This window comes from Bos indicus x Bos taurus, chromosome 25, assembly GCF_003369695.1.
Source record: "Bos indicus x Bos taurus breed Angus x Brahman F1 hybrid chromosome 25, Bos_hybrid_MaternalHap_v2.0, whole genome shotgun sequence".
Lineage (NCBI taxonomy): Eukaryota > Metazoa > Chordata > Mammalia > Artiodactyla > Bovidae > Bos > Bos indicus x Bos taurus.
Window position 1 is genome coordinate 6537156 of NC_040100.1, and position 22358 is coordinate 6559513.

Sequence of the window (22358 nt, forward strand, 5' to 3'; positions counted from 1 at the left end):
TGAGCGTTCCCTTCTTTTCTTCCACCTCTTGGCCTCTCATTTGGCCACTTCCTTTCTGAAACTAGTCCTTTGAAATTTAGCGGGAATTAACATCATGCGCCAGGAGGGCCACAGCTGCGCAAGCGCGGGACACCACTCTTTCTCGCGCGCTATCTTTGCAGCTTCTACAGCCAGTCAGAGTTAGCGTTGGGGCCAAAGTTCCTAGGACTCACCAATCGTGTGTGGGAGGCGGGCCGCCCTGGAGGCAGTGGCGAGAGGGGGCGGGAACAAGGAGAGAGCACGCACGGTTCCCGGGGCCAGGGTCTCTGCAGGCCAATCCGAGAGGCCTGAGGTCTGAAGGCAGTGGGGCGTGGCGTTGGTGGCTCCCGCACCTCGAGGCCGTCCAAAGCCGAGCCAATCAGAATGAGGAGGTGGAGGCGACTAGCCAATCAGCGTGCAGAACAGCGAAGCAGGGAGGGCGGTGCGGGTTGAGGAGTCTCGCACCGATGCCGCCGGCTCCCTAGGTTCTGTCAAGGGAGCCTGGCGTGCGGAGGCGGCTGAGGAGGCGGGAAGTCGGCAGTGGTTGAAGGGGCGATTGCTAACTTGCGGGGAGAAGGTCTGAGGGGTTGAGCAGCCATGGTGATGGCGGCGAAGAAGGGCCCAGGGCCGGGTGGCGGGGTCAAGGCGGAGGCGGAGGCGGCCTCGGAGGTGTGGTGTCGCCGGGTGCGGGAGCTGGGCGGCTGCAGCCAGGCCGGGAACCGCCACTGCTTCGAGTGCGCCCAGCGCGGGGTCACCTACGTGGATATCACCGTGGGCAGCTTCGTCTGCACCACCTGCTCCGGCCTCTTGTGAGTGGACCGGCATGCGGGGAACATTGGGGGGAGGACCGGGAAAAGAGCGGTGGAGAGTCGGCGTTGGGGACATCGGGACCCAGGGCGAAGGGCCAGAGCCGAGGTCAGGGGCGGCGGGGTGGCCTGAGACACGACGGATGTGCCGAGAGGGTCGTCTGCTGCAGAGGCGTCACGGGGAAGGGAAAGGATCAGGGGCAACAAGACATGATTAGAGTCGCGATGCAAAGGAAAGGAAAGACAGCGTGAGAACTGCAGAAACTCCCTAAAGGAGGGGGAGCGATCCGAAAGTGGGGAGAATTGAAGGAAACTGGGGTGGGGGTGGAGGGCCACAGATTTAAAGGGCCAGAGAATGACAAACACCCCCAAGGGAACTTCGTGTAGATGGAGGGCCAACAGGAAAGACTCAGTTTGACAGCACAGTGATAATGTTAGGTAAAGGGCCATGTTCTAGTGTTCAGGAACAGATCCTAATCTTTCAGGACTTTGGAATGCTACCCAGAGGGAAATTTCTTACAAATCTGAGAGATGAATGCTGATGGGTTGCCCTCTTCAGAGAACTTAACTTTTCCAGAGGTTTGGGGATCTGGATGAGCCATCCTTAACTGTAATAATTTACACTTTCAAGTTCCTTGTTTCCACAGCTTATTCCTGGTAGTAGCATCTAGCAACTCTTCTAGATTGGGGCAGGGTGGGGGGTCCCCTTGTATAATATGCAGTGCTACCCTTTAACTGTATTTGGTCACACTTGAGCTAATTTAGAGCCACAGTTCTAGCCTAGATTTCTGGTTATATGGTAAAGTTCTTTTTCCCCTTAGGGAATTATTATTATTAGATGCATGTCTAAAATTTGATACCAAGCCTATATGTCTATCTTTATAAATTTAACAAGGGATTTATTTTTACTTTTTTAGTATTAATACATTGGTTTGGTTGGTTTTTATTTTAACTAGGAGTGCCTTCCTTGTTTCTTCTTTCACCTTTAGGAGCCAAGAAGGGAGCAGTATTGTTCTTGGGTGACAGATGGGAGAACAGAAGCAAAGAGAGGTTTAGTAACTTATCCAATGCCAGATGGGGGTTGCTGTTTTCAGCATTTGTTGCCATTAGTTATGATCATGGCAGACCAGAAATGAGGATCCAGGTCCCCTCATACAGTTTAGGATTATTTCTCTATTTGGTTTTTACCTCCTTTACCAAACTTTTATGTTTTGATCAACTTTACTTGTATGTTGTGAGGATAGACTTGACTTTGGTGTAAGTAAAAGTTTTGTGGCTCTTGGGACAGTGGTTTAGAAAGCAAACTGGAGTTTGTCAAAAGTTGATATAGAGGCTCAAATGGAGTAGGAGAATGGAGACTGAAGACTGGGACAAAATATTGAAGTATTTTGAAGAGAATAGGAGCAAAGTTTAGGACTATTTATAGGGTAAAGTAGAAAGAGCATATTCCTGAAGATCCTGTTATGAAAAGGCAAATCCAATTACAGACTCAGTAGAGAAGTAAAAGGAAGCAGGGGGATAAAACTGATGGCAGATCAGAGTGTAGGTCCCAGGAAGAAAATGTCAGGAACAGCGTCAGTTCATTGCCATGGTTAGCTGCCATGGCATGAAACCTCAAACATTGAATAAAGGGCAAGTACTGACATCATTATTTTCTAGACCTTGGTTTAAAGTATCCCATAGACAACACTTCACTTCTATAATGAATATCCCTCAACCAGGACAGATGGAGGGCCAAGGGATCTGGCTCACATTTACAACCTGGTTTCTTTTGCTGGAAGAGTTAACTCTTTAAATGTCATTGCACAATTTTAAGTGTCATTGCACAGAACTTTACCACTTCCCGCTGTGGTCACTGTTGATCTCACTGGTGAAAAGTCAAACACCTGCGATCTGGACAGACACTGGGTGACAATGACGTAAGGATTGGTTACTGTAACAGAGAGGCCTGTCTCTTGTCTGCAGCGTGTATATGTCCAGCTAGGGGCTTAACTCCTCAGGAACTGAAGTTCCTATAGGACCAATGGTGGGGGCTCCCAGCACACCCCGCCTTTTTTTTTTTAGTTTCAGAACAATTTAGAAAGGACATTTTTGCTTAGTATTTTGGTAAAGCATTATAAGAATCACTTGCACTGATTCTCAAGGTGGTAGACTTTAGGGAACACATTTTGGTGGCTGGGAAATGAGAAGTTAGGCCAATCCTTTGTTATCAGGAAGTGAGGGGACAGTGAAAGGTCAAGAAGCTGGACCAATAAATGAAGCTCAACTGTGAAGGCATGTTGAGGTTATAAAGAGAGAAATATAGAAAGAAACTCCACAGGAAAGCCGTAGTTGCCCTGGCTGCGACCATCAGACTGGATTCTGATGGTCCTTCTCCTTCTCCTTTCCAATTGGAGTTGTAATTAGCATAGAGTAGGGCAAAGCGTGGAAAGCTTTAAAAGGGATCTTCACAAAGTATTACCTGTGTCCCTTGATGTCCCTTGGGAAGGGCTGGGAGCTGGCAGGTGGGCCACAGGTAGAATGTGAGGTGGGGCTTGCTGGCTGCAGTGTGAAGAGAGGGCACACAGCCCAGGAGATGCTGAAGAGCCATGTCTCCATGGTGATCCACACACCAGTTAACATCTTAAATCCACATGGTTGATTGCCTACAGATTAGGATTTTCTGGTGGTAGGAAGTGAAATCGTAGTAGTAGGCCAGTAGCTTGCACATTCAGTCAGTAAGTCAGTCAGTCAACAAATATTTGTTGAGAGTCTCTGAAGCCTCAGACACCAGTTTAGGCACTGGAGATATGGTAATGAACAAAACTGACAAAGTCCCATCTTCAGGTGGCCTGAATCCTAGTGGAGGCCGTGGCCCTAAATAAATCATCAAACATATAAATGCAGGTATTGATAAGCGCTATGAAGTAAACTATAGCTCAGCATAGGCTAGAGACTGATGGGAGCTCGTATTGAGGTAGCATAATGAAAAGAGAAGAAAGATTCTTTCTTAATATAAAGGGGATATTGACATATACTTTAGTATAGGTAGAGAAAGGAGACAGCAGGATTGGCTTTCTTCTGAAAGCTAGTTTTCTGTTGAGTGTGTTACAAATATATCAACCACTTAGGGGGATGGAGTGTTCTGGGGGCAGTAAGCAGAACTGCCAGGGTTCCCATCTGGCATGATGGACTGATACAACAAAGTTGACAGTTGCAGCCAAAGTTGAATCTCCTAAGATCTGAAGAAAAATTGAGATTGGACTGGTGGTGGGTAGGTATGAATATGCCTTCCTGTCTGCATGTGCGAGCTCATTCTTGCTGTTTTTTTAAATGAGACATTTTTTTTCTCATCTCTAGCAGAAACCCACAGTGTTGGGTGTGGGGGCCTGAGAGAGAAGCTGCTAGCTTCTCCCGTTGCTAAATTTACATACATGCTGCCACAATTGTAGGTCCCAAATTTGACCTAGTTTTATTCATTTGGTTTTCTTCCAATACCTAATTTCCCTAACCTGGATATAGATCCTTTTAATCTCCCCAATCTGTTCATGCGCTCGCCTGTTTAGTTATATTTCTAACTCTTATACTAGAAGATGAGTCTGCCATTTGAAGCTCAGGAGGGGTAAAAATTGCCCCTGAAAAGGATTTCTTTCCAGAGCAGTGCCTCAGTGTTCTCTCTTGTTCCAGCTTGCTTGGATGCCTCAATGGATAAAAATGGATAAACCACTTTTCTTGAAAAGGAAATAGATGGCGAGGCCTGAGATCTCATTGGCATCTAGGCTAGGCACCAGTTTTTCAGCCAAGTATGTGACATGTTTCCTTGACCTGTCTGTTTGGATCTGTCCTTTAATCCATCATTCAGGTCTCAGTAACGGATATTTATGTCTTCTACCTCTTTATATCTTTACTCTGACAATGGGATTAAGTCAGGATTTAGATGGACAGAGCTCTGGACTGGGTGTCAAGAGATGAGCTTGACAGCTCTTTCTTTGTGATAAGCTGCTACCCTCCTGGTACCTTAGTTTCCCTGTCTGCCTCACTAGTAGCTGTTTCTAACTGAAACACTTTTATCTCCATGGAAGGAAAGGTATAATATGCTGTTCAATAATTCAGTACTTTTCCATCTATCGGGGTTGGAGAGGGGATGTATGCCTGTATGCCCTGCCCTTACTTTAGGCTGTCCCTCCATCCCCTTGCACTTCACCTTTCAAATTCACTTCTGCTGGGCAAGAGGGACAGAGTCTCTAAAATTACAGATTTAGGCACTTTATCACAGAGGGCCCTTGGAGAACTTGAAAAGCTCCTAAGAAAATAATAAATTACCAAAGGGATGAGAAGAAAGCGGGGGGATGTGAAAGGTCTAAGATTGAGCCTAAAGAGGAAAGTAGCTGCTAATATCAGATTCAGTGTGTCTCTATATGAAGGCAACTGTTTATTATTGTCATTGAGGAAGAGCTTCAGGAAATGGGTCAAAGCAGGGAAATTTCGATTGGAAGAAATTCCCTAAAATTAGTGAACTGACCCCAGAGCAGGGTAGTAGGGGAGCCTTCCTAAATAGGGACTCTTCTTGGCAATGTTTGGGTCCAAGATAAGAGCAAACCTGATTTAGCTGAACCTGGCTCAGAGGCAGAGAAATGGAATCCCAGGGGCAAAGAAACACAGTCTAGGGTAGATTCATTTGAACGCAAATATTCAGAGGTAAGGAATGCCCAAGTTCAAATCTGGCACAAATGAAGGAACTTGGGTGCTGGGTGGAACTGTTTTTTTCCACTGTCGACCTGGCAGAACTTTCTTATTTGAGTAGCTGGGCAGGTTTTAGGCTTTTATGAAGCAAGATAGAAGCAAAATATGGGCCAGTTTGAGGGTGATGACCACAGAGAAACAAAAGTTGTGGTATTTGCAGAAATAGTAGTATGCTTCTAACAGAAGCCAAAAGGAGAGAGAGAGGCAAAGAGAGAGGATTGGACAGACTAGGATCTCTGCAAGTCACTTCACTTGCCAAGCGATTCTGAGTACTTCAGAGAGTGATTCAGAGTACTCCAAATGCCGTTTATGTGCCCTGTGTAAAAGAAACTGAAGTAGAAAAAGGCTGAAGGCTTGAGCCCTAGTAATGTCCTTGCTTTCAATTAGAAAAAGTTGCCCTATTCTGGGCAAATACCTTTATCTATTTCCCCAGCTCCTCCTGGTTAGAAATAACAGAATATATTTGTTGTGATAACCAAAGGGCAGTGCCTCCTGCGAGCTCTCACTTCTTCTTTTGGGGCGAACCTGAGAGTTATGCTGGGGAGACCAGCTGCAAGTTGGAGAGTCAGTGTGTTTAATTCCAGGCCAGTGCTTCCCATCTGGCCCCAGTGCATGACCCTGGTATGTACCAAGTAACACACAACACTCCTAGATCATTTGCTTTCAGCTCCCGAGGGGAGAGGGGCTCTCGTTTCTAACTTGCTTCTCTCAGCCAGCAGGGACCTCTCTGTGATTCAGAGACAAATGCTCTGACTCATGGGCTGTGTAACTAGGCCCTCTTCCTGGGCTGCGGAGTGTTACCTTGTAGACTCTCCCTGCCCCCAAACCATGGCTCTGGTTATACATAATCCAGTCTACAGACATCAAGGTCAGAGCAGTGCTTTTTGTACTGTGCTATGGAAACATCCTGTTCCATCAGATTCCTTAGGCCCAAAGCACCTAAATCACTTCTTTTCTCTGCTTTGCCTTTATCCTGTCTCCACCCCCTCCCTGCTCCCACCCCCCAAACCCCTCCAGTCCAAGCTCAGCCATAGGAAGTTCTGTTCTAAGCATCTCCTCTAGATTGATGAGTGGGTCAAGTTCCTCCCCCCACCACCCAAGGAAGCACACCTCCCTGTTTACACTTTGCTAACAGTTCCTGGTTGTCCTTTCAGGAAATGTCAATGACCTTTTTTGTGATAGGCTTAGAATCTGTTTTTCTAGTGTAAACATAATCCATTTTACTTTTCCCACGACCATTTGTCTTCCTTCGCTGCTGCGGCCTGGTGCCTGATCTGGCTGTGTGTGCCTGCTGCACTGGGAAGCACCCTGGTCCAGACTCCCCTGGCCCCTTCTTGGAAACAAGTGCCTGGTGATCAAGGACCAAGTCCTGTAATTTTTGTATCCCCCACAGTGCCTTCCACAATGCCTGGTATTTTATTTAGCAGAGTAAATATTTGTTAGTGGGAGGTGGCAGGGCAGCCCAGGCTCATAGGAACAGAGGGCTCTGTCTACTCTTCTGAGAACTCAGAAAGGCCTGGCACTCCTGGGGCAAGGGCATGGAGGCTAAGGTGAGAAAGGGCAAAGGAAAGAGTATCAAAGCAGGATGTCTGGACTTTGGAACAAACAGAATCCAGCCACTGCTGAGAGAGGCTTAGGAAAAACTGGAATCTCTCTGAAATGCAATCAGAAGACAGTCTTCAGGTCAAATCAAGTTTAAGAGCGATTGTTTGACACTGAGTTACAGAGCCTGGCTCTTGGTTTTCCCTGCTCTCATCTTTCCTCAGGGCATCTATCCTCTTTGATATTGCTTATCTTTTAAAGGGTCATTTTGAGAACCATCCAAGTCTAGTAGCAGAATTGCTGAAAATGCCCCCAGTTGTAGCCTCCAGCGTCCTTCCTGTCCTTGGTTAGAATCCCATAAACGGTAACCTATCGTCCGGAAGAGCAGCTTCCCTTCACCGTTTACCTCGCCCCCTGTCATCCGTCTGCTCTCCCACCGGGGCTGCCTTCACTTACACTAATCCACGCTGCCGTTCTGCCCAGCTCCCGGGATCACCTTTGTTCGGTGTGTGCACTTGGAAGCTCGGACGTGTGCTTTCTCCACCTTTCCCAAGATTTCTATCTGGTAAATTCTGTTTACTTTCCTGAGGGTGTCAGTCAAGACCCTATGCTAGAGTTACTTTTATTTTCACGTCTTGCTTTGCCCATTTTTTCCGGGGAGTAAAAACCCAGAGGCCTCTCAGCTGGGACTGTCTTTCATGCATACACCCGTGGTCTTTCACTCTGGCCCCAAGGTCCAGTTTATTTGTTTTGGTTCAGCTACTGGTGTTTTAATCTGTTGAGGGTGGTAGATTTAGAGCAAAACTGAAGGTAAGCAGAGGGGAACCTCTGAAACCATGCCTGGCTTAGCCCCACGCTTCCGTTAGAACACTCCGGAGGGGAGCTGAGTGGGAGGAAGGAAGCCGGCTTGGCTGTAGTCTCCACGGGGCATCTGTGGGCAGAGCTGGACTCCCAGGGAGTTAACAGAATGAAAACACAGGGCTGGCACAAAAGCATCCCTACAGGGTACATGTTCCTGACTCCTGCCCGTCTCGTAGCTCACGGTTGAAGCTGACTCTTGCTTCGTTTCAAGATCTAGAAGTGAGAGCAAAGTCTGGAGTATTTCTCTTCCCAGAAATCACTTCCTAAGAGAGGGACGCCCTCCATCCCTCCACCACATGGCCTCCTGCGTAGAGCAGAGGAGCAGCAGCCAGCCTAGGGACTCTTTTTGTCTCCAAATTTTATGCGTTGGTATTATCAGGAATATCAGGGGCCTTCATTTTTGCATTCCTTCCTGCTTGAAAGATTTGTGTCTCTATGGATTCTGGGACCCTGAGCATGTGCTGTAGGCCTCAAACAATGATGAAGCAGGAAGTGGGAAATGGTCACACACCTGAGTTCCCTGAAGTACCCCTCAGCCTGAACATTCAGCTGCCGGGGTCTGAGCCAAGAAGAGGCGGCTCTGGATGGACAGGCTCTACCTTCTTCTTGGGAGTGACTGGGGTTCCCTGTCTCTCAGGAGAAGCCTCCAAAACATTCTGGCCGCCCTTCTTTCCTTGAAAGAAGTAGCTTCAGTCAGAGAGTTTCATTTACATGTGGTTTTATCCTGTCCCCTCCCTTTGCTCCCATAGGAAGACCTGCAGTGCTAACGGCATTCTGCTTCTCTTGTGTTCTGTTTCCCCCTCACAGGAGAGGCCTGAACCCCCCTCACAGAGTCAAGTCCATCTCCATGACGACTTTCACTGAGCCTGAAGTCCTGTTCCTGCAAGCCCGTGGAAACGAGGTGAGCTGCCACTGCCGCAATGATTCCAGGCTGTACTTGCCCTGTCTGTCAGCAGAGTTTTGCCTCAGATCACAGGAAAGCCCCTACAGTTTTCAGTTAGAGTTTCTCTTATTTTTTAGTGTGTAAGGTATCTTACCGTATATACATGTATACATTTACAGAATCTTAGTTATACAAACTGGGGTTTGTCTGGGCCCCTTGTTGGAAGAATCAGGGGAAGGCGCAGTCTCTGTTGGGATGACCCTTGAGGGAGACATGCTCCACAGTGATGAGCGTTCAGAGTTGACCGGGCGGCCCCTCTGAGCAGGAGCTCCTGGAGCCAGCTCTGCTGACTTAAGCCTCGGCAACTGGGTGTAAGCCCATGTCTTTACTTGAGAGTACGTTAAACCCCTTCTCCAGCTAAATCTGCTGGTGGGAAGACTCCAACCTTGGTGCGGGCAGTACTCCTTTGATGGGCTTACTTGGAGAGTGCAAACAAGAGCCTCTGGAAGCCACAGCTCTGAAGATTGCTCCTGACCCCACCCCCATCCAAATTTAGTTTCCCTTAATTCTCATGACCCTGTACTTTCTTTCACAAGACGTGTCACCATGTGTCATTATAAATGTATCTGTATTTATCTGAGACACTTTCCCCATTAGATTATCAACTCTGCGCGGACAGAGATCATGTTTGTTTTGTAGTTGTACCCAGATCCTCATGTGGCATCCACGCTCCATAAATGTTTACTGATGGGTGAGTTGGAAATGGTATGATTCCCACTTCACACTTTCTGCCCCAAGTCCTCTGTCACTCGACTTCCTCCCTTTAGGTTTGCAGGAAGATCTGGCTGGGTCTTTTTGACGCTCGGACATCTTTAATACCAGATTCCAGGGATCCTCAGAAGGTGAAGGAATTTCTCCAGGAAAAATATGAAAGAAAAGATGGTAAGGAGGAGGAAAGAGATTACCCTAGAGACATGTGTCCAAGACACTTCATCTTATGGTCCACTTTCCAGAGCTGAACTGGGGCTTCTTTCAAAGGCTAGACGAGGGTTGAGTCTGTTCCACTCAGATTCAGTTAGGACTGAATTCTGACTTCTAAATAATAAAGGTACAAGAAAGGACAGTTTGCTCTTGGTCACTGACCCTACAGATTTGATATCCCCCTCCTTTGGGGAGACAGAAGACTGTGTGGAGGGGAGAGCTAGTCTCCCCAACTGTGGAGTGTGGACTAGTTTTTATAGCTCAGATGATCTCACAGAGAGAGGTGGCTGGCTAAGAGCACATGGCCTCTAGATTTACTTGTCCAACCCATGTTTTATAGGTGCCCTTTTTTCCTGTGGGGAAACAGCATCTCTGTTCTCTCTTGCCTTTTCTTCCCTCACATGCCACTTCTTGTTCCATCTCTGGGGGGTGTGTATGGTTGGGGATAACTATGCGGTGAAGAAGAAAATGCAGAGAGCGAGGAGACTGGTGTGGGCACAACAGCATTCTGTAGTCCCTCCTGGGAGTGTCCTTGGGATTGAAAATATACATCCCAAGTAGAGACCACATCCACTGGAGTGGAAGGGGATTTTATCAGAAGTCCCAGGAGCCAGCAGGGTAAATGCCGAGTGCTTAGAAGATGAAGTGGCAGAGAAAGAAGAACCTGAAGACACACCCAGGAAGTAAAAGGGGGCCCTTGAGTAGGAAACTGGAAAATAGGATCACCTGTTGGTCAGCCTGATTGCAGATTGTTATTATTTGAAACCAGATGGTTTGACCTGTCAGAAAGAGGAGGGAGAGGTGTGGGGAAGCCCAGCACAAGCCAAAGCAAACCAAACAACATGCCTGCAGGAAAATAATGATCATCTCAGAGTAAAGGAGAAGCTCAAGTTGGGCAGAACTCTCCTGTGTCGCTCAGATTCCTTTAGTTCAAAAAAGAGAATCAGTAGGGAAAATAAGAAAGGACTTTGCTATAACCTGTTTTCTCAAGCACTTAAGCTGAGCAAGGTCCTAGGTTTCAAGGTTTCACCCCTCCTCTCTGCCTAACTATTCTTTCTCCAAGGTATGTCCCCCCAGACCAAGTCAAGGGGCCCACTTACACCAAAGGCAGCACCTCCACCCCCGTCCAGGGCTCCATCCCAGAAGGCAAGCCCCCCCGCACACTTTTGGGGGATCCTGTGCCGTCTCTCTCAGCTGCTGCCTCCAACTCCAGCCAGGTAACACTCAGATCTGCCCTTGACATTATTATGGGATTTGGGAGACAGGGGTGTCAGTTTCCTAAATCAAATCCCCTGGACTTAGCAGATGATCATCCAGGAGGTGTGAATGGGTTCTCAGCCCTGCTGAGACCTAGGTCTTAAATTTCTCACCTTGGACTTGTGTATTTTGGAAGAAAGAACCCAACAGGAAGTGGTATTTAGGGAAGTCAGAGTATCAACTTCAAACCCGACCACTCCTCCAAAGAAAAACAGGGGCCAGGACACTGCTTCAAGCAGCTCCAGGGGCTGCTGCTGGGTGCCGTCCCTATGTATCTCAGGGTTACCTTGACTCATGCTCTAAAGTGTGTGGTTCTGGGACTGGCTGTCCTGAGAGGACAAAGGAATTAGGTATGAGAAGGGCTGAGGCAACCTTTCTGCCCAGGAACCCTCTTGGTTGAGGGCAGTTTCTCCTTCTCTTCTCTCTCCACTTGCCTATCTGGGGACAGCCAGGGGAGCCATGCAGGGGCCTGGGTCATGACTGGGATTCCAAATGCTATATGTACTGCCTTCTTCTCCAAGCCTGTCAGTCAGCCTCGGACGTCCCAGCCCCGGAGCTCTCAACCTCCTCCCCCCTCCTCGGTCAAGAAAGCCAGTACTGATCTGCTGGCTGACATTGGTGGAGACCCCTTTGCTGCTCCCCAGGTGGCACCAGCTTTTGCTGCATTCCCAGCCTTTGGGGGTAAGTGGGACTTGGGACAAGAACTTTTGTCCCCATCAGACACGGAATTTTACTTAGCTCCAGCTCTGCACAGAAGTGAACGAGATGGTGATTCTGAAGCATCACAGCCTGGAGGGTGAGGGTCAGATGAGTACAGCCAGGATTACATTAGGGAGTTTGACCAAAAGCATGACAGCGGGGGGCTCCTAGCCCTTCCTTTTAGATAACTGGAAAGAGCCTTTTTCTTACTTTCTCTCTAGTGAAATGGGGCAAGGGAATTATGACAGGTTCCATTTCCCTGCCCTCTTCCCGAAGATCAGCAGTAGCCAATAGAGGGTGGAACAAAGTGGTTCTCTAGTTTCCCTTTTTCTTTTTTAAAGCCCTTCCCCACAACAAAATTTTTTTCACACGATTCCACCCAAACTAGACCCTGACAAAAATGTTAATGCCTCATGGAGTAAGGATAAAAAGCGGGGAGTAAACTTGGAGGCTCTGAGAGCCTCTTTCCCTCTGCATGGGTCTGGCTGTCTGCCCCAGGCTCCTGCCAACTCCCTCTGAAGAGGGCCCTGTGGGGAGGCAGATGTCTCATTGAGTGGCTCTTGGCAGCTGTATGATACAGATTACATACATTTTATATAAACATAACCTTCATATTCTCTCCACCTACAGGCCAAACGCCTTCCCATGGGGGCTTTGCCAACTTCGATGCCTTCGGTAGTGGCCCCGGCTCTTCTGCATTTGGAAGCATTCCTCCAGCTGGCCAAGCCCCGTTCCAGGCCCAGCCGGCGCCCCCAGGTAAGTTCTGCCCCTCTGGCTTCCTCTCTTTCTGGCAACTGCGTTCCATTGTCCACACCCGTACATCATCCTCATTCACATCCACACCAGCCCAGAGAACCACACAAAGAGACGAAGCTTCAGGAAAGGATGAGAGGAGTCTGATGAGGTTCTTGTCAGGAAGGGGCTCTGTTGTTCTTTTTTTCTTTTTCATGTAAGGAAAATGGCTAAAAGCACAGCAGGAGTTGTGCGGGCTGTGTGGGTAGGAGGTTGCTGACTGGGAAGTAAGGGAGACTGAGACTAGAAAACTTGAGAATTCGGACCTGAGAATGGACATGACCTTTCCCCTCGAGGGCCCCCAGAGCAAGGGCTGGAGCAGTGTCCAGGGCAGTCTCCAGAAGGCCTCACCCATCCCTCTTAGAGCAGAGGACTGCCCACTCCATGTCTCGGTGTTCTTGCTGTGTGAATGAAGGAGCATCTAAAGGCCCTTCAGGCACTCGGTCCCTCCCAAAGCTCCCAAATGACCGTCTCCGGAGCTTTCGGGCTGCCCCCTCCCTTTGGGCACCCTGCACACTGGAGGGCAGTCGGGAGCGCTGTGAGGACAGACGTCTGGGGACAGCCAGTGACTGACTCTCTCTCTCCTCCCCACCGACCTGCCCTTTCCCTTCCCCACCCTCACCGCCAGCCAGTCGGATGCTAACTGGAAGTCACAGCTTTGGTAAGTTACTCCTCCCATCCCACAGTGACCCAAGACAGGAGACTCTGTCTCAGACCCTCGAGCTTTGAGGTCTGGGAGGAACCCCTCAAATTTACCCTTTTTACAGGGGAGGCAGCTAGCGGTTTCCCTAGTCATCAGTCCACAGAGAGGCAGAGTCCAGCCCACAGCACAGATTTCTGATTCTGCTCTGCCCACAGCCCCCACCACTTCCCAGCATGAACTGGTTGATTTTTTGTTTTGAATTTAATTTTTTGAATAGAACAAGAGGAGACATTTTATATTGACAGAAGTTAAAATTCACAACAAAATTCTCACATCGTGAACTTAATTAAAGTAACTGATGAGGTAGCCTGAAAATCCGTAAAGCAAAAACTATTAGAATGAAAATCTGATAAACCAACAGATAGAGATTATAATAGGTTCTCTCACAAAATTAACTGATGGAGTAGATGGACAAGGAAAGAAGGAAGGAAGGTAACCATCTGAGTAACACTTTAATAAGTCTGACCTAAGAAATACAAGTAGAACTTTATAACACAAATAAAGAATATATATCATATTATTTTCAAACATAATAACCCTTTTATAATTTGACCATATATATTAAAAAAGTAAAAGAATATATATATATATAATTTGACCATACACTGGGAAACAAAATCTCCATAAATTCTAACAAGGAGAAGCTGCATAGGTCAGAGTATTCTATATGGTAAAAGATGACCTCAACAAAGATGTCCTAAAAAATGTCCCAAAACAATGTTTCGTGTCCTTAAAGGCATGAAGCAGATAGGGAGAGGATACATATTTACAACATGGAAACAGACAAAAAGCCAATAACCATAATGTGCCTTTCAAAATTCCTATTAATAAGAATAGAATGGCCAAGGGATAGAAGCAGGTAATACCCAGAAAAAAACATGAATACATCCTCATCCTGACTAATCAGAGAAAATACAATTATAAGAACTATACTCACACAGTTTTTAAAGATTAATAATCGCCAATACTGTGTGGGGAAATAGGTATGCTACTTTTAAGAATATAAATTGGTACCAGAATATACAATTTAGCAAGAGAAAAGTATTCCCAGGAATGGTACCTCAAAGGAAACAGCCTATGACAAGGTGGTTATAAAGGAGTCGTTCAGAAATGCATTCCTAGCACAACTGATTAAAGAGAGCTTAGGGGACTTCCCCAGCAGGCCAGAGGTTAAGCATCCGCACTTCCCACTGCAGGAGCTCAGGTTCGATCCCTGGTTAGGGAAATAAGATCCTGCGTACCGCGAGGTGTGGCCAAAAAAAGAGGGCTTATTAAAGGGGCTCTTTTAAAAGAGAGACGGAGAGAATAAAGGTGTCAGCCCTGGAGCCATCGCAGGCTGAACCTGGGATGGACTTTTGGTCCAGTGTCTGCTCATCTCAAGAAACAGACAGTCCCCGCCCGACCCCAAGCCCGCCAGCCCCAGAGGTGCCCGGGGAGCACCCGGCTGTCATCTCCTCGAGGAAAGAAAGCTCTCCGTTTGCAGTCGAGGAAGCTGGCTCACCAGGCCGGCGCCCTGGCCCAAATCGAATGGCTGCTCAGGGGCGGATCCAAGTCACTTCTCGGCCCACCACGGTCACGAAGGGGTTTCTGTGAGGGTGACACGAGGAACCACTAAGGTTCGGGGAGACGTGGGCGTCTCTCCTGACGTGCCGGGTTATATTTTTATGTTTTTGAGGGGGAGGAGAAGGGGAGGCTTCTAAAAGTGCGGTTTCCTCTGAAACTGTGAGGAGGCAAGTCTACACACCCAGCCGCGCGGTCAAGGTGCCCACAAGCAAGCGCGCAGGTATCACCCGAGCCCCGGCCGCTCTGCCCTCTAGCGGTCGCCGGGAGGCACGCAGCTCCCGCTCCCGCCGCGAGGACGGCTGGCCAGATCCTCATTGCGAGGAGCACCCCAACCCGAGGGCCCAGAGTGGCGCTGAAGGGTCGGGCCCCAGGGAGGACAGGGAGCCGCGTCCGCTCGGGAGGTCCACGTACCTCGAGTCCGTCGGGCAAAGGAAGGGCCTGGAGTCTGAGAAGCCGAAGGTCCACCACAGCCCGGCTGGTTTTGCAGTCGTCCTCACTTAAGACCAGTGGGTGTTACAGCCCAGCGCGTGTCCCTCGGGAAAGCCCGGGGTGGGCAGGGAGAGGGCTGAGGAGAGCACTGTCCCCCGAGTGCCGATCCTCAGGAAGCAGCCCGTCCCCGGATCCTCGCGGCAGGCAGCCTGACTTCCCCACCGGATTCTCCGCTCGTCCACGTTAGGGCCGTCCCATCAGGTGTGCCCAGCACCAGGAAGGTGTCCTTAACAGGGGTATCTGCACAAACGCGGCAGCCTCACTCTTGGGAAAAGGAAGCGCAGGGAGGTCCACAGTACAGTTCTGAGGCGCTCAGGACCCCAAACTTCACTGACAAGAAACCAGGGCTAAGGTTTGAGGGGGCCAGAGCGCAACCACATGGATCTGAGAACCTCCCTGGCCCTGCTTTTCCCTCCTAGCCCTGAATGTTAACTTTTCCTTTCCCTCTGTTTTTTGGCGGGGGGGTACTGTGCCGGGTCTTCCGTGGTTTGGGGGGGGGGGGGGGGCGAGGCTTTCTGTAGTTGTACAGCGTGTGGGCCTCGTCTCCACGTCATCATGGCCTGGGGGCCTTACGTGATAGACGTCTCCACGCTCTTGTGGCACGTGCTGGCTTACGTGTTGGACGTTTTCACGTTGTGGTGCCTGCGGGGCGTTGTAGTCTGGGGATCGTGTCTGCATCACCTGCATTGGGAGATGAGAGTCAACCTCCGGCCACCAGGAAGCTCACTCCTGTCCCTCTCTTTCCTCTTGTGTCGGAGGAAGTATCTTCCCTTGTAAAGGTTACCTCTCGCCCCCTTCCCGCCTTCTGCAAGGCTTCGTCCCATGAACTTTCCTATCTGAATTTGACCTCCACTTTCTCCACCCCTGCTGGCATGTTCCTTTTCTCCCACAAATACATTTCAGGTTTCCCATCTTACAGAATGTTTCTGCAGCCTGACCCACGCTGGTCTCTTGTCTCATCTCCTCTCCACAGCCCTGGCTCTGGGAAAAGGAGGGAGCAGCCTTCACTTACTCATTTTTATTGTCCTATTTTCTTTGTTTTTTTTACTACACATTTTACGACATAGTATACATACTATTCTACACTTTGATTTTTCTTTAGCTAAACAGTACTGTTAGATTTTTTTTATCAGTACGTTAAGAGCTTCCTCATTCTTTTTTATAGCTGCATCGCTGTCCAGTTTATGTCTATACCATGATTTATCTACTCAGTCTCCTGTTAGTGAATATTTAGGATGATTCAGTCTTTTGCTATTAAACAGCACTGCAGTTGTGGGGAGGGGGAGGGCATTGGTAAGTTATATCTGTAAGGAAATTTCCTGGCAATGGAATTGGTCTAATGGGGACCAGTTGACACAGAAGTAAAATACATCACTACAAACGTGTCAGGTGCTGGGAAGCAAAAGGACAAGGTTCTAGGAGAGAAGAACCAGAATCAAATATTGGGGTCAGGAAGGCCCAAAGAAGACAGAGTTCACTGGCCCATGGGCAGTGCACCCCAGCTGTGATCTGAGCTTGTGGCATCAGAGAGGTCTCCCCAGAGGGGAGGATGCTGGCAAGGCTGGAAACCAATGCTCAGCACCTCCAGTGGCATCTGCATGTTCCCTGAGCCTCCCAAGTGACCCTGAACCTTTCTGCCCTTCACAGTGCCTCCCCCACCCCTACCTGCCGCTACATACGATTTATCCATAAATGGAAATTCTGCTTTAGGGAAAAGACAAACTTCTCCGTCTCATAAGGAAAAAATGGGAAGTGTAAGCCAAACTAGAGCAGGAGGGACAGTGACCTGGACAAGGAAGAACTGCTTGTCTTTCGGAGGTGGCAGTTTCCAGCACTAGGGAGACTAAGAAGGGCTGGGTATCACGTTGCCTAGAATCCTCAGTGGGAGACAAGCCCTCCAGAACTGAGCGATCAGGGGAAGAACGGGCTGGCTCAGAGGACCCTGTTGGTGCCATCATGCCATCCCTCCCCTCCCCCTCCACTGCACCCCACCTCTATCCCTCCTCTGGCCTCTTCCCTCCTGTCTCACGCCAGCACCCCCTGTTTTACTCCTGTTCCTGCCCAGGGAGCAGCCAGGGAACTCCATTTGGTGCCTCTCCTCTCGCACCTGCTAGTCAGCCCAACAGCCTCGCAGATGTGGGCAGTCTCCTGGGGCCGGGGGCATCAGCTGGAGGCATCCCCAGCAGGTAGGTCCAGACGTCGGGGAGCTCGCTCTCGGGCAGGAAAGCCAGCCAAGAAAGCCTGGCCTTGGTTATCCCACCCTGCTCAGCTCCTCCTGTCCGGCAGGATGGGGTCTGCACCTCCTGGTTCCTTGCCCAGCCCACCTCCTCGGAGCTGGGTGATGTGCAATGCTGACTTCTCTCCCCGTGTCACAGCATCTTTGGGATGGCTGGCCAGGTCCCCACGCTCCAGTCGGCCACCACTGGCGGAGGCGGCAGCCCAGGGCTTGCTTTTGGAGGTGAGTCTGTCGTGTAGAGACCCCGGGAGGGGATCTAAGGCCAAGAGGAAATTGAGGACTCTAGAGGGAGGGGGTGGGGAGAGATGCACACGGGGCTTTAGAGGAATGCTCAGTTATGATATTAACCAAACGGGAAAAAAATAACCAGCTCTTCCTCCCACCTCTACCCTATTCCACCCTGAGCAGCCTTCAACCCTTTCACCACACCTGCTGCTCACACCCAGCTGCCTTCCACCAACCCTTTCCAGCCCAATGGCTTGGCCACAGGTAAGCCTCCCAGACTATCCCCTGACGCTAGCTCTCTCCAGAGTCACCAGCCCAGGCCAGACCGGTTTAACTTCCAAGCCACTTAGTGGGCAAAAACTGGAGACACCCAGGTCACGGAATTTCAGAGTTAGAAAAAACAGCTTGCCTCTTCCCTGAGCCGGTTCAGAAGGGTTGACATTGACTGGTAGTGGTGGTGATGCTTTTTCCTCCAACCCTGTTTCCCCCGGCGGTCCAGCCTCCTCCCTTCTGTGTCCCTCCTGAAACCACGGCTCTGTTTCCTGCCCTCCTCAGCCGGAGTTTTCTCTCTCCAAAGTCATGCTAGTGTGCCGCCACCTCCTTTTTTTTTTTTCTGGTTGTTATCAAAAAACCTTGAAGCCAGGGAGAGAACAATACTCCCTGCCAAGTTGACCCACGTGGCGGGCCCAACGCTTAGGGCTCTCGACCGTTACTTCATGTTTACAGGAGTCATGCCTAGGAGATAGGAATGGTCCCCGTTTCAGAGGTGAGAGTAACTTGCTGTGGTTTGTGCAGTATAAGAGGTGGTGGAAAGCGGACCCCAGTTCCGTGTTGTGCTTGCGCTCCTAACTAGCCTGTCCTCTGACCCACAGGCCCCAAGAGGGCGGGTTTGGCAGGGTGCACGGAGGCCAGAGAGTTTCGTGCTCCTTCCGGGTCCTTCCACTAGGTTCCTCTGGGTAGGGAAAAACTAGCTTCCATTTCCCTATCTTGGAGGGACTTAGGAAGGACTGTTCTCCAGCCGACCTTCCAGAACCTCGCCTGTCTCACGTCCCTCCCTCCACAGGGCCAGGCTTTGGGATGAGCGGTGCTGGGCCAGGCTTCCCCCAGACAGTGCCACCCACTGGGGCTTTCGCCAGCCCCTTCCCAGCACCGCTCTTCCCCTCACAGACCTCGATGACTCAGCAGCAGAATGGTAAGGGGTTCAGACCAAGCCCTCCTTTCTTACCCTATTCTCACCCTTGGGTTCTGGGCGGGTCTGTGAATGTGTGAATATTAGGAATATGTATTAGGGAGCCAGACCTCTCAGCTAGTTCCATTTTGGACCAGCAGGGGGAGCCCAGGGAAGCAACAGACCTGCTTGTGTCCTCTGATTGTTCCACATGTTTATTCCCCACTTTGGAGAAGAGCCTGCTGGGCCCCCCGCCTTGGGTTGTAGTTGGGCCTGCCCGGCAGGGAGACAGGCGAGCTGGGCAGCACCCGCCTGAGCGGCAGGGCTCCTGTCAGCTGAATTTTTGCTCTTGCCTCCCAGGATCTTCCTTCGGAGACTTGGGATCCACCAAGCTGGGACAGAGGCCACTGAGTCAGCCAGCCGGCATCTCCACCAACCCCTTCATGGTGAGTGCGCCAGGGCAGGGCCCAGGCCTGGAGAGGGCGCGTGGCCTTTCACTCCGGGGGTTGGAGATGGAATCCTTCCAGGAGAAGAGGGTGATGTGGGGCAGGACGCATGCCCGTTCCTCGTGAGACTCTGCTTGGCCCAGCCAGGGATCCTCGGCCCTGACTTCATCCACCCTCCCTATGCCCTCTACTGGCCTCCTAGCTCCCTCATTTGCCCTCTTCCCTCCACACAGTCATTTTGAAGGAGAAAGGAGTCCTGAGCCACACGTCCTCTGTGGCCTCCAGCTCGTCCTCCCTAATTTAACAATTTGCGGTTGTTCTTTCTTTCCAGACTGGATCCTCATCAAGCCCATTTGCCGCCAAACCTCCGACCACCAACCCATTCTTGTAGCACTGTGTCCTAGGGGGGTCTGCTCTCTGGGGCCCCTCTACTCCCTGGAGCTCTGACGACCACTTGCCTGTGGCATTTCTGCGGGTCTGAGACCAGATGAGTCTTATTTTGCAGGGTAGGGGGCTGAGGGAGGCGGAGCCGCTAATGCTTTGCTTGGGGCTTGCAGATAAAAGGACAGCTTCCCAGGTCAGCCGCCCCCAGGTCTCCTTCCCTTCCTCCTCCAGCTCCCACCCAGGCAGGGGTGGGGCCCCAGAGGTGAGATGACAGAGCCAGGCCTAGAGGAGCCGTGGTGTTTTATTTTTCGAATTATTAACTACGATGACAGTAGTCCTCCTCTCGTGCCCTTAGCGCTCCCTTCACTCTGAACCCTGTCAGGGAAGGAAGCCATGGGCATAGGCTGACCAGTGCTCCCCTGTGGGAACAACTCCCCAGTGCCCAGCTAGCTGATGCTGTTCTCCTCGTGGTCGGAAGCACTGTGGGGAAAGCAGGGCAAAGGTGGGGGGTGAGGCACAGAATGGTGATCAGACAGGCCGAGGAGGCCCTGGGGGACCAGCGTGCCCTGGCTCGGGCCAGCACCCCTTTCTCCATGTTCTCGCTTCCCCAGCTTCCTGCCACGTTCTGGGCACTTAGGATGAATCATTTCACCTACAGACTTACACACGCCCAACTGCCGTCAAGCACTTTAGTTAGCTGTGGTGTCATGTTTGGATACCAGTGTTTTATATTTATACATAGAGAATTTTCTAATATAGCCTATTATCTATCTATCTATATATATGCACACACACATATCCACACACAGCCATTCTCCCCTCCCAGACAGCTCTTCCACACGGGAATGGGATGAACCCCTATCGGGGCCTTGACTGCAGAGCCGGAGCTCCAGGGGCTGGGGGAGGGAGCCACATGTCCCGATCACCCCAGGGCCTGAGCTTTTTCAGGAAAAGGCTTTGTGCAATTGGCTGGGTTGTTTTTTTCCTTTTTTTTTCCCCATGTGCCTCCCCTCCTTTCCCTGCCCCCCAAATCGCTGCACCAAAGCTGTTGCGGGCAATGTTGGGAAAGAACTGCATTTAAAAAAAAAAAATGGCTCTCGTGGTCTTGCTTTGGGCCAGCCCCAGGGTCCACGTGTCAGTCAGCGTGACTGCCTGGGTTGCTGACGATGCTGCTGTTGGCCAAGGACACAGCCAGCCCCTGCCTGAACTGCAGTCCAGTTTTAGCAATGGAGGGAGCTGGAGGGGGTGGGGGGGTCATCAAAATCCAGCACTCCTGGGTCAGGGGCATCCTCAGACCCTCGCCACCTGAGGATGTTTTGTCAATAGTCACGTGTTTGGGCTGTTTGTGTGGTGACAAGACATGGCTTGGGTTAAACACCGCACCTGGTGAAGGAGAGGCCCAGGGCTGTGTGCAGCTCCCCACCCCCCACCCACCGCCCAGGAACCCTGACCCTTCAGCTGCCCTTTCTTGGGATTTCTCTGGGTCTTTCCACTCAGTGACCTTTAACTACCTGGCAGCAAGGAGAGGCGGGGACAGTGTTATCACTGATTTACTTTGAAGAGTTTTTTGGTAAATACCTTTAGCTGCTGCTCTTCGCCCAGCCAGGTGTGGCCTTCCCGCTTCCCCAGGGCTCAGTCTCCATCATGTCTTGTGTCGTCCCCTTCTCTAGCCTCTACCCTCCTTCCATCTCCTGGTGGTTCTCTGAGAGTGGACCACCATCTTTTTTTCCCCTGGGCACTCCATGGCAACCCACTCCAGTGTTCCTGCCTGGGAAATTCCATGGACAGAGAAGCCTGGCAGGCTACAGTCCATGGGGTTGCAAAGAGGTGGACATGACTGGGCGACTAAACAACAGCTCTCCCGTCACTCCTCTTCTTCCCATTCCCTGCTCGGAGACTGCGAGGGGAGGGAAGCTGAAATCTGGTGGGGGGCAGTGGGGGGAGCCTTTTCTTCCTGTTACCCAGCTCCCCTCACTCCTTTCCCAACCAAGAACACTGAGCTTTGGAGGGGAGATTTAAAAGACCACGAGCCACAGTCCCTCTTGCTGTTTCAGCCGCACTCCTGCTGCTTCCCAGAGGGATCTCAACTGCTTGGTGCCTGGGCCCAGGACCTCCCTGCAGTCCCAGTGGCCTCCTGGCCACTCTGTCCGACATGGACCCCAGCCAGCTCACTTGCCAGGGCAGGGTGACCAATCAGAAAAGTAACCCTGGGTCAGCATCCAATTCCAGGAGAGAAAAGTCAAGAGTTCCCCAGGCACAGGCCAGGCTCAAGACTGCAAAACAGCCCTAGCACTGCCTCCACTGGGCGCCCTCTCTCCAGGGAGGCAGCCAGGATGGAAGAATCCCTGACCTGATAATGACTGGGCCGTGTTCCCCATGCCCCGTCCTCCAGGGTCTCCCTGCAGGCCCAGCCTGGTGGTTGCCAGTATGAACCCCCAGCACAGGGCCGGAGGGACTCCCCCAGGCTGCCCCTGGGCTTCTGACCAAGTTCTCATGGTCCCCTGGCCAATGCTGTGACTGCGCTCTGCAGGCAATAGCCCTCTGGCTTGACCCCAGCCTTCAGCAGGTCACTGGCAGCTGCCT

General features: G+C 50.7%; 1 protein-coding gene across 2 annotated transcripts; it reads left to right on the forward strand.

Moving 5' to 3' along the window:
• The first annotated feature begins 339 nt into the window (after positions 1-339).
• On the forward strand, positions 340-20483 carry AGFG2 (ArfGAP with FG repeats 2). 2 transcript variants are annotated; one of them, XM_027526956.1, is made up of 13 exons: positions 346-827; positions 8757-8850; positions 9660-9774; positions 10093-10099; positions 10877-11030; positions 11592-11751; positions 12400-12525; positions 17382-17502; positions 17692-17774; positions 17961-18041; positions 18841-18969; positions 19306-19391; positions 19723-20483. In XM_027526956.1, exons 1-13 carry the CDS (start codon positions 616-618, stop codon positions 19780-19782), a joined length of 1428 nt encoding a protein of 475 aa, XP_027382757.1. In that variant the 5' UTR covers positions 346-615; the 3' UTR covers positions 19783-20483. The 2 variants fall into 2 exon arrangements, 1 of the variants encoding a protein (XP_027382757.1); XR_003508622.1 differs by lacking the exon at positions 10093-10099 and having other exon boundaries at positions 340-827.
• The last annotated feature ends 1875 nt before the right edge of the window (positions 20484-22358 follow it).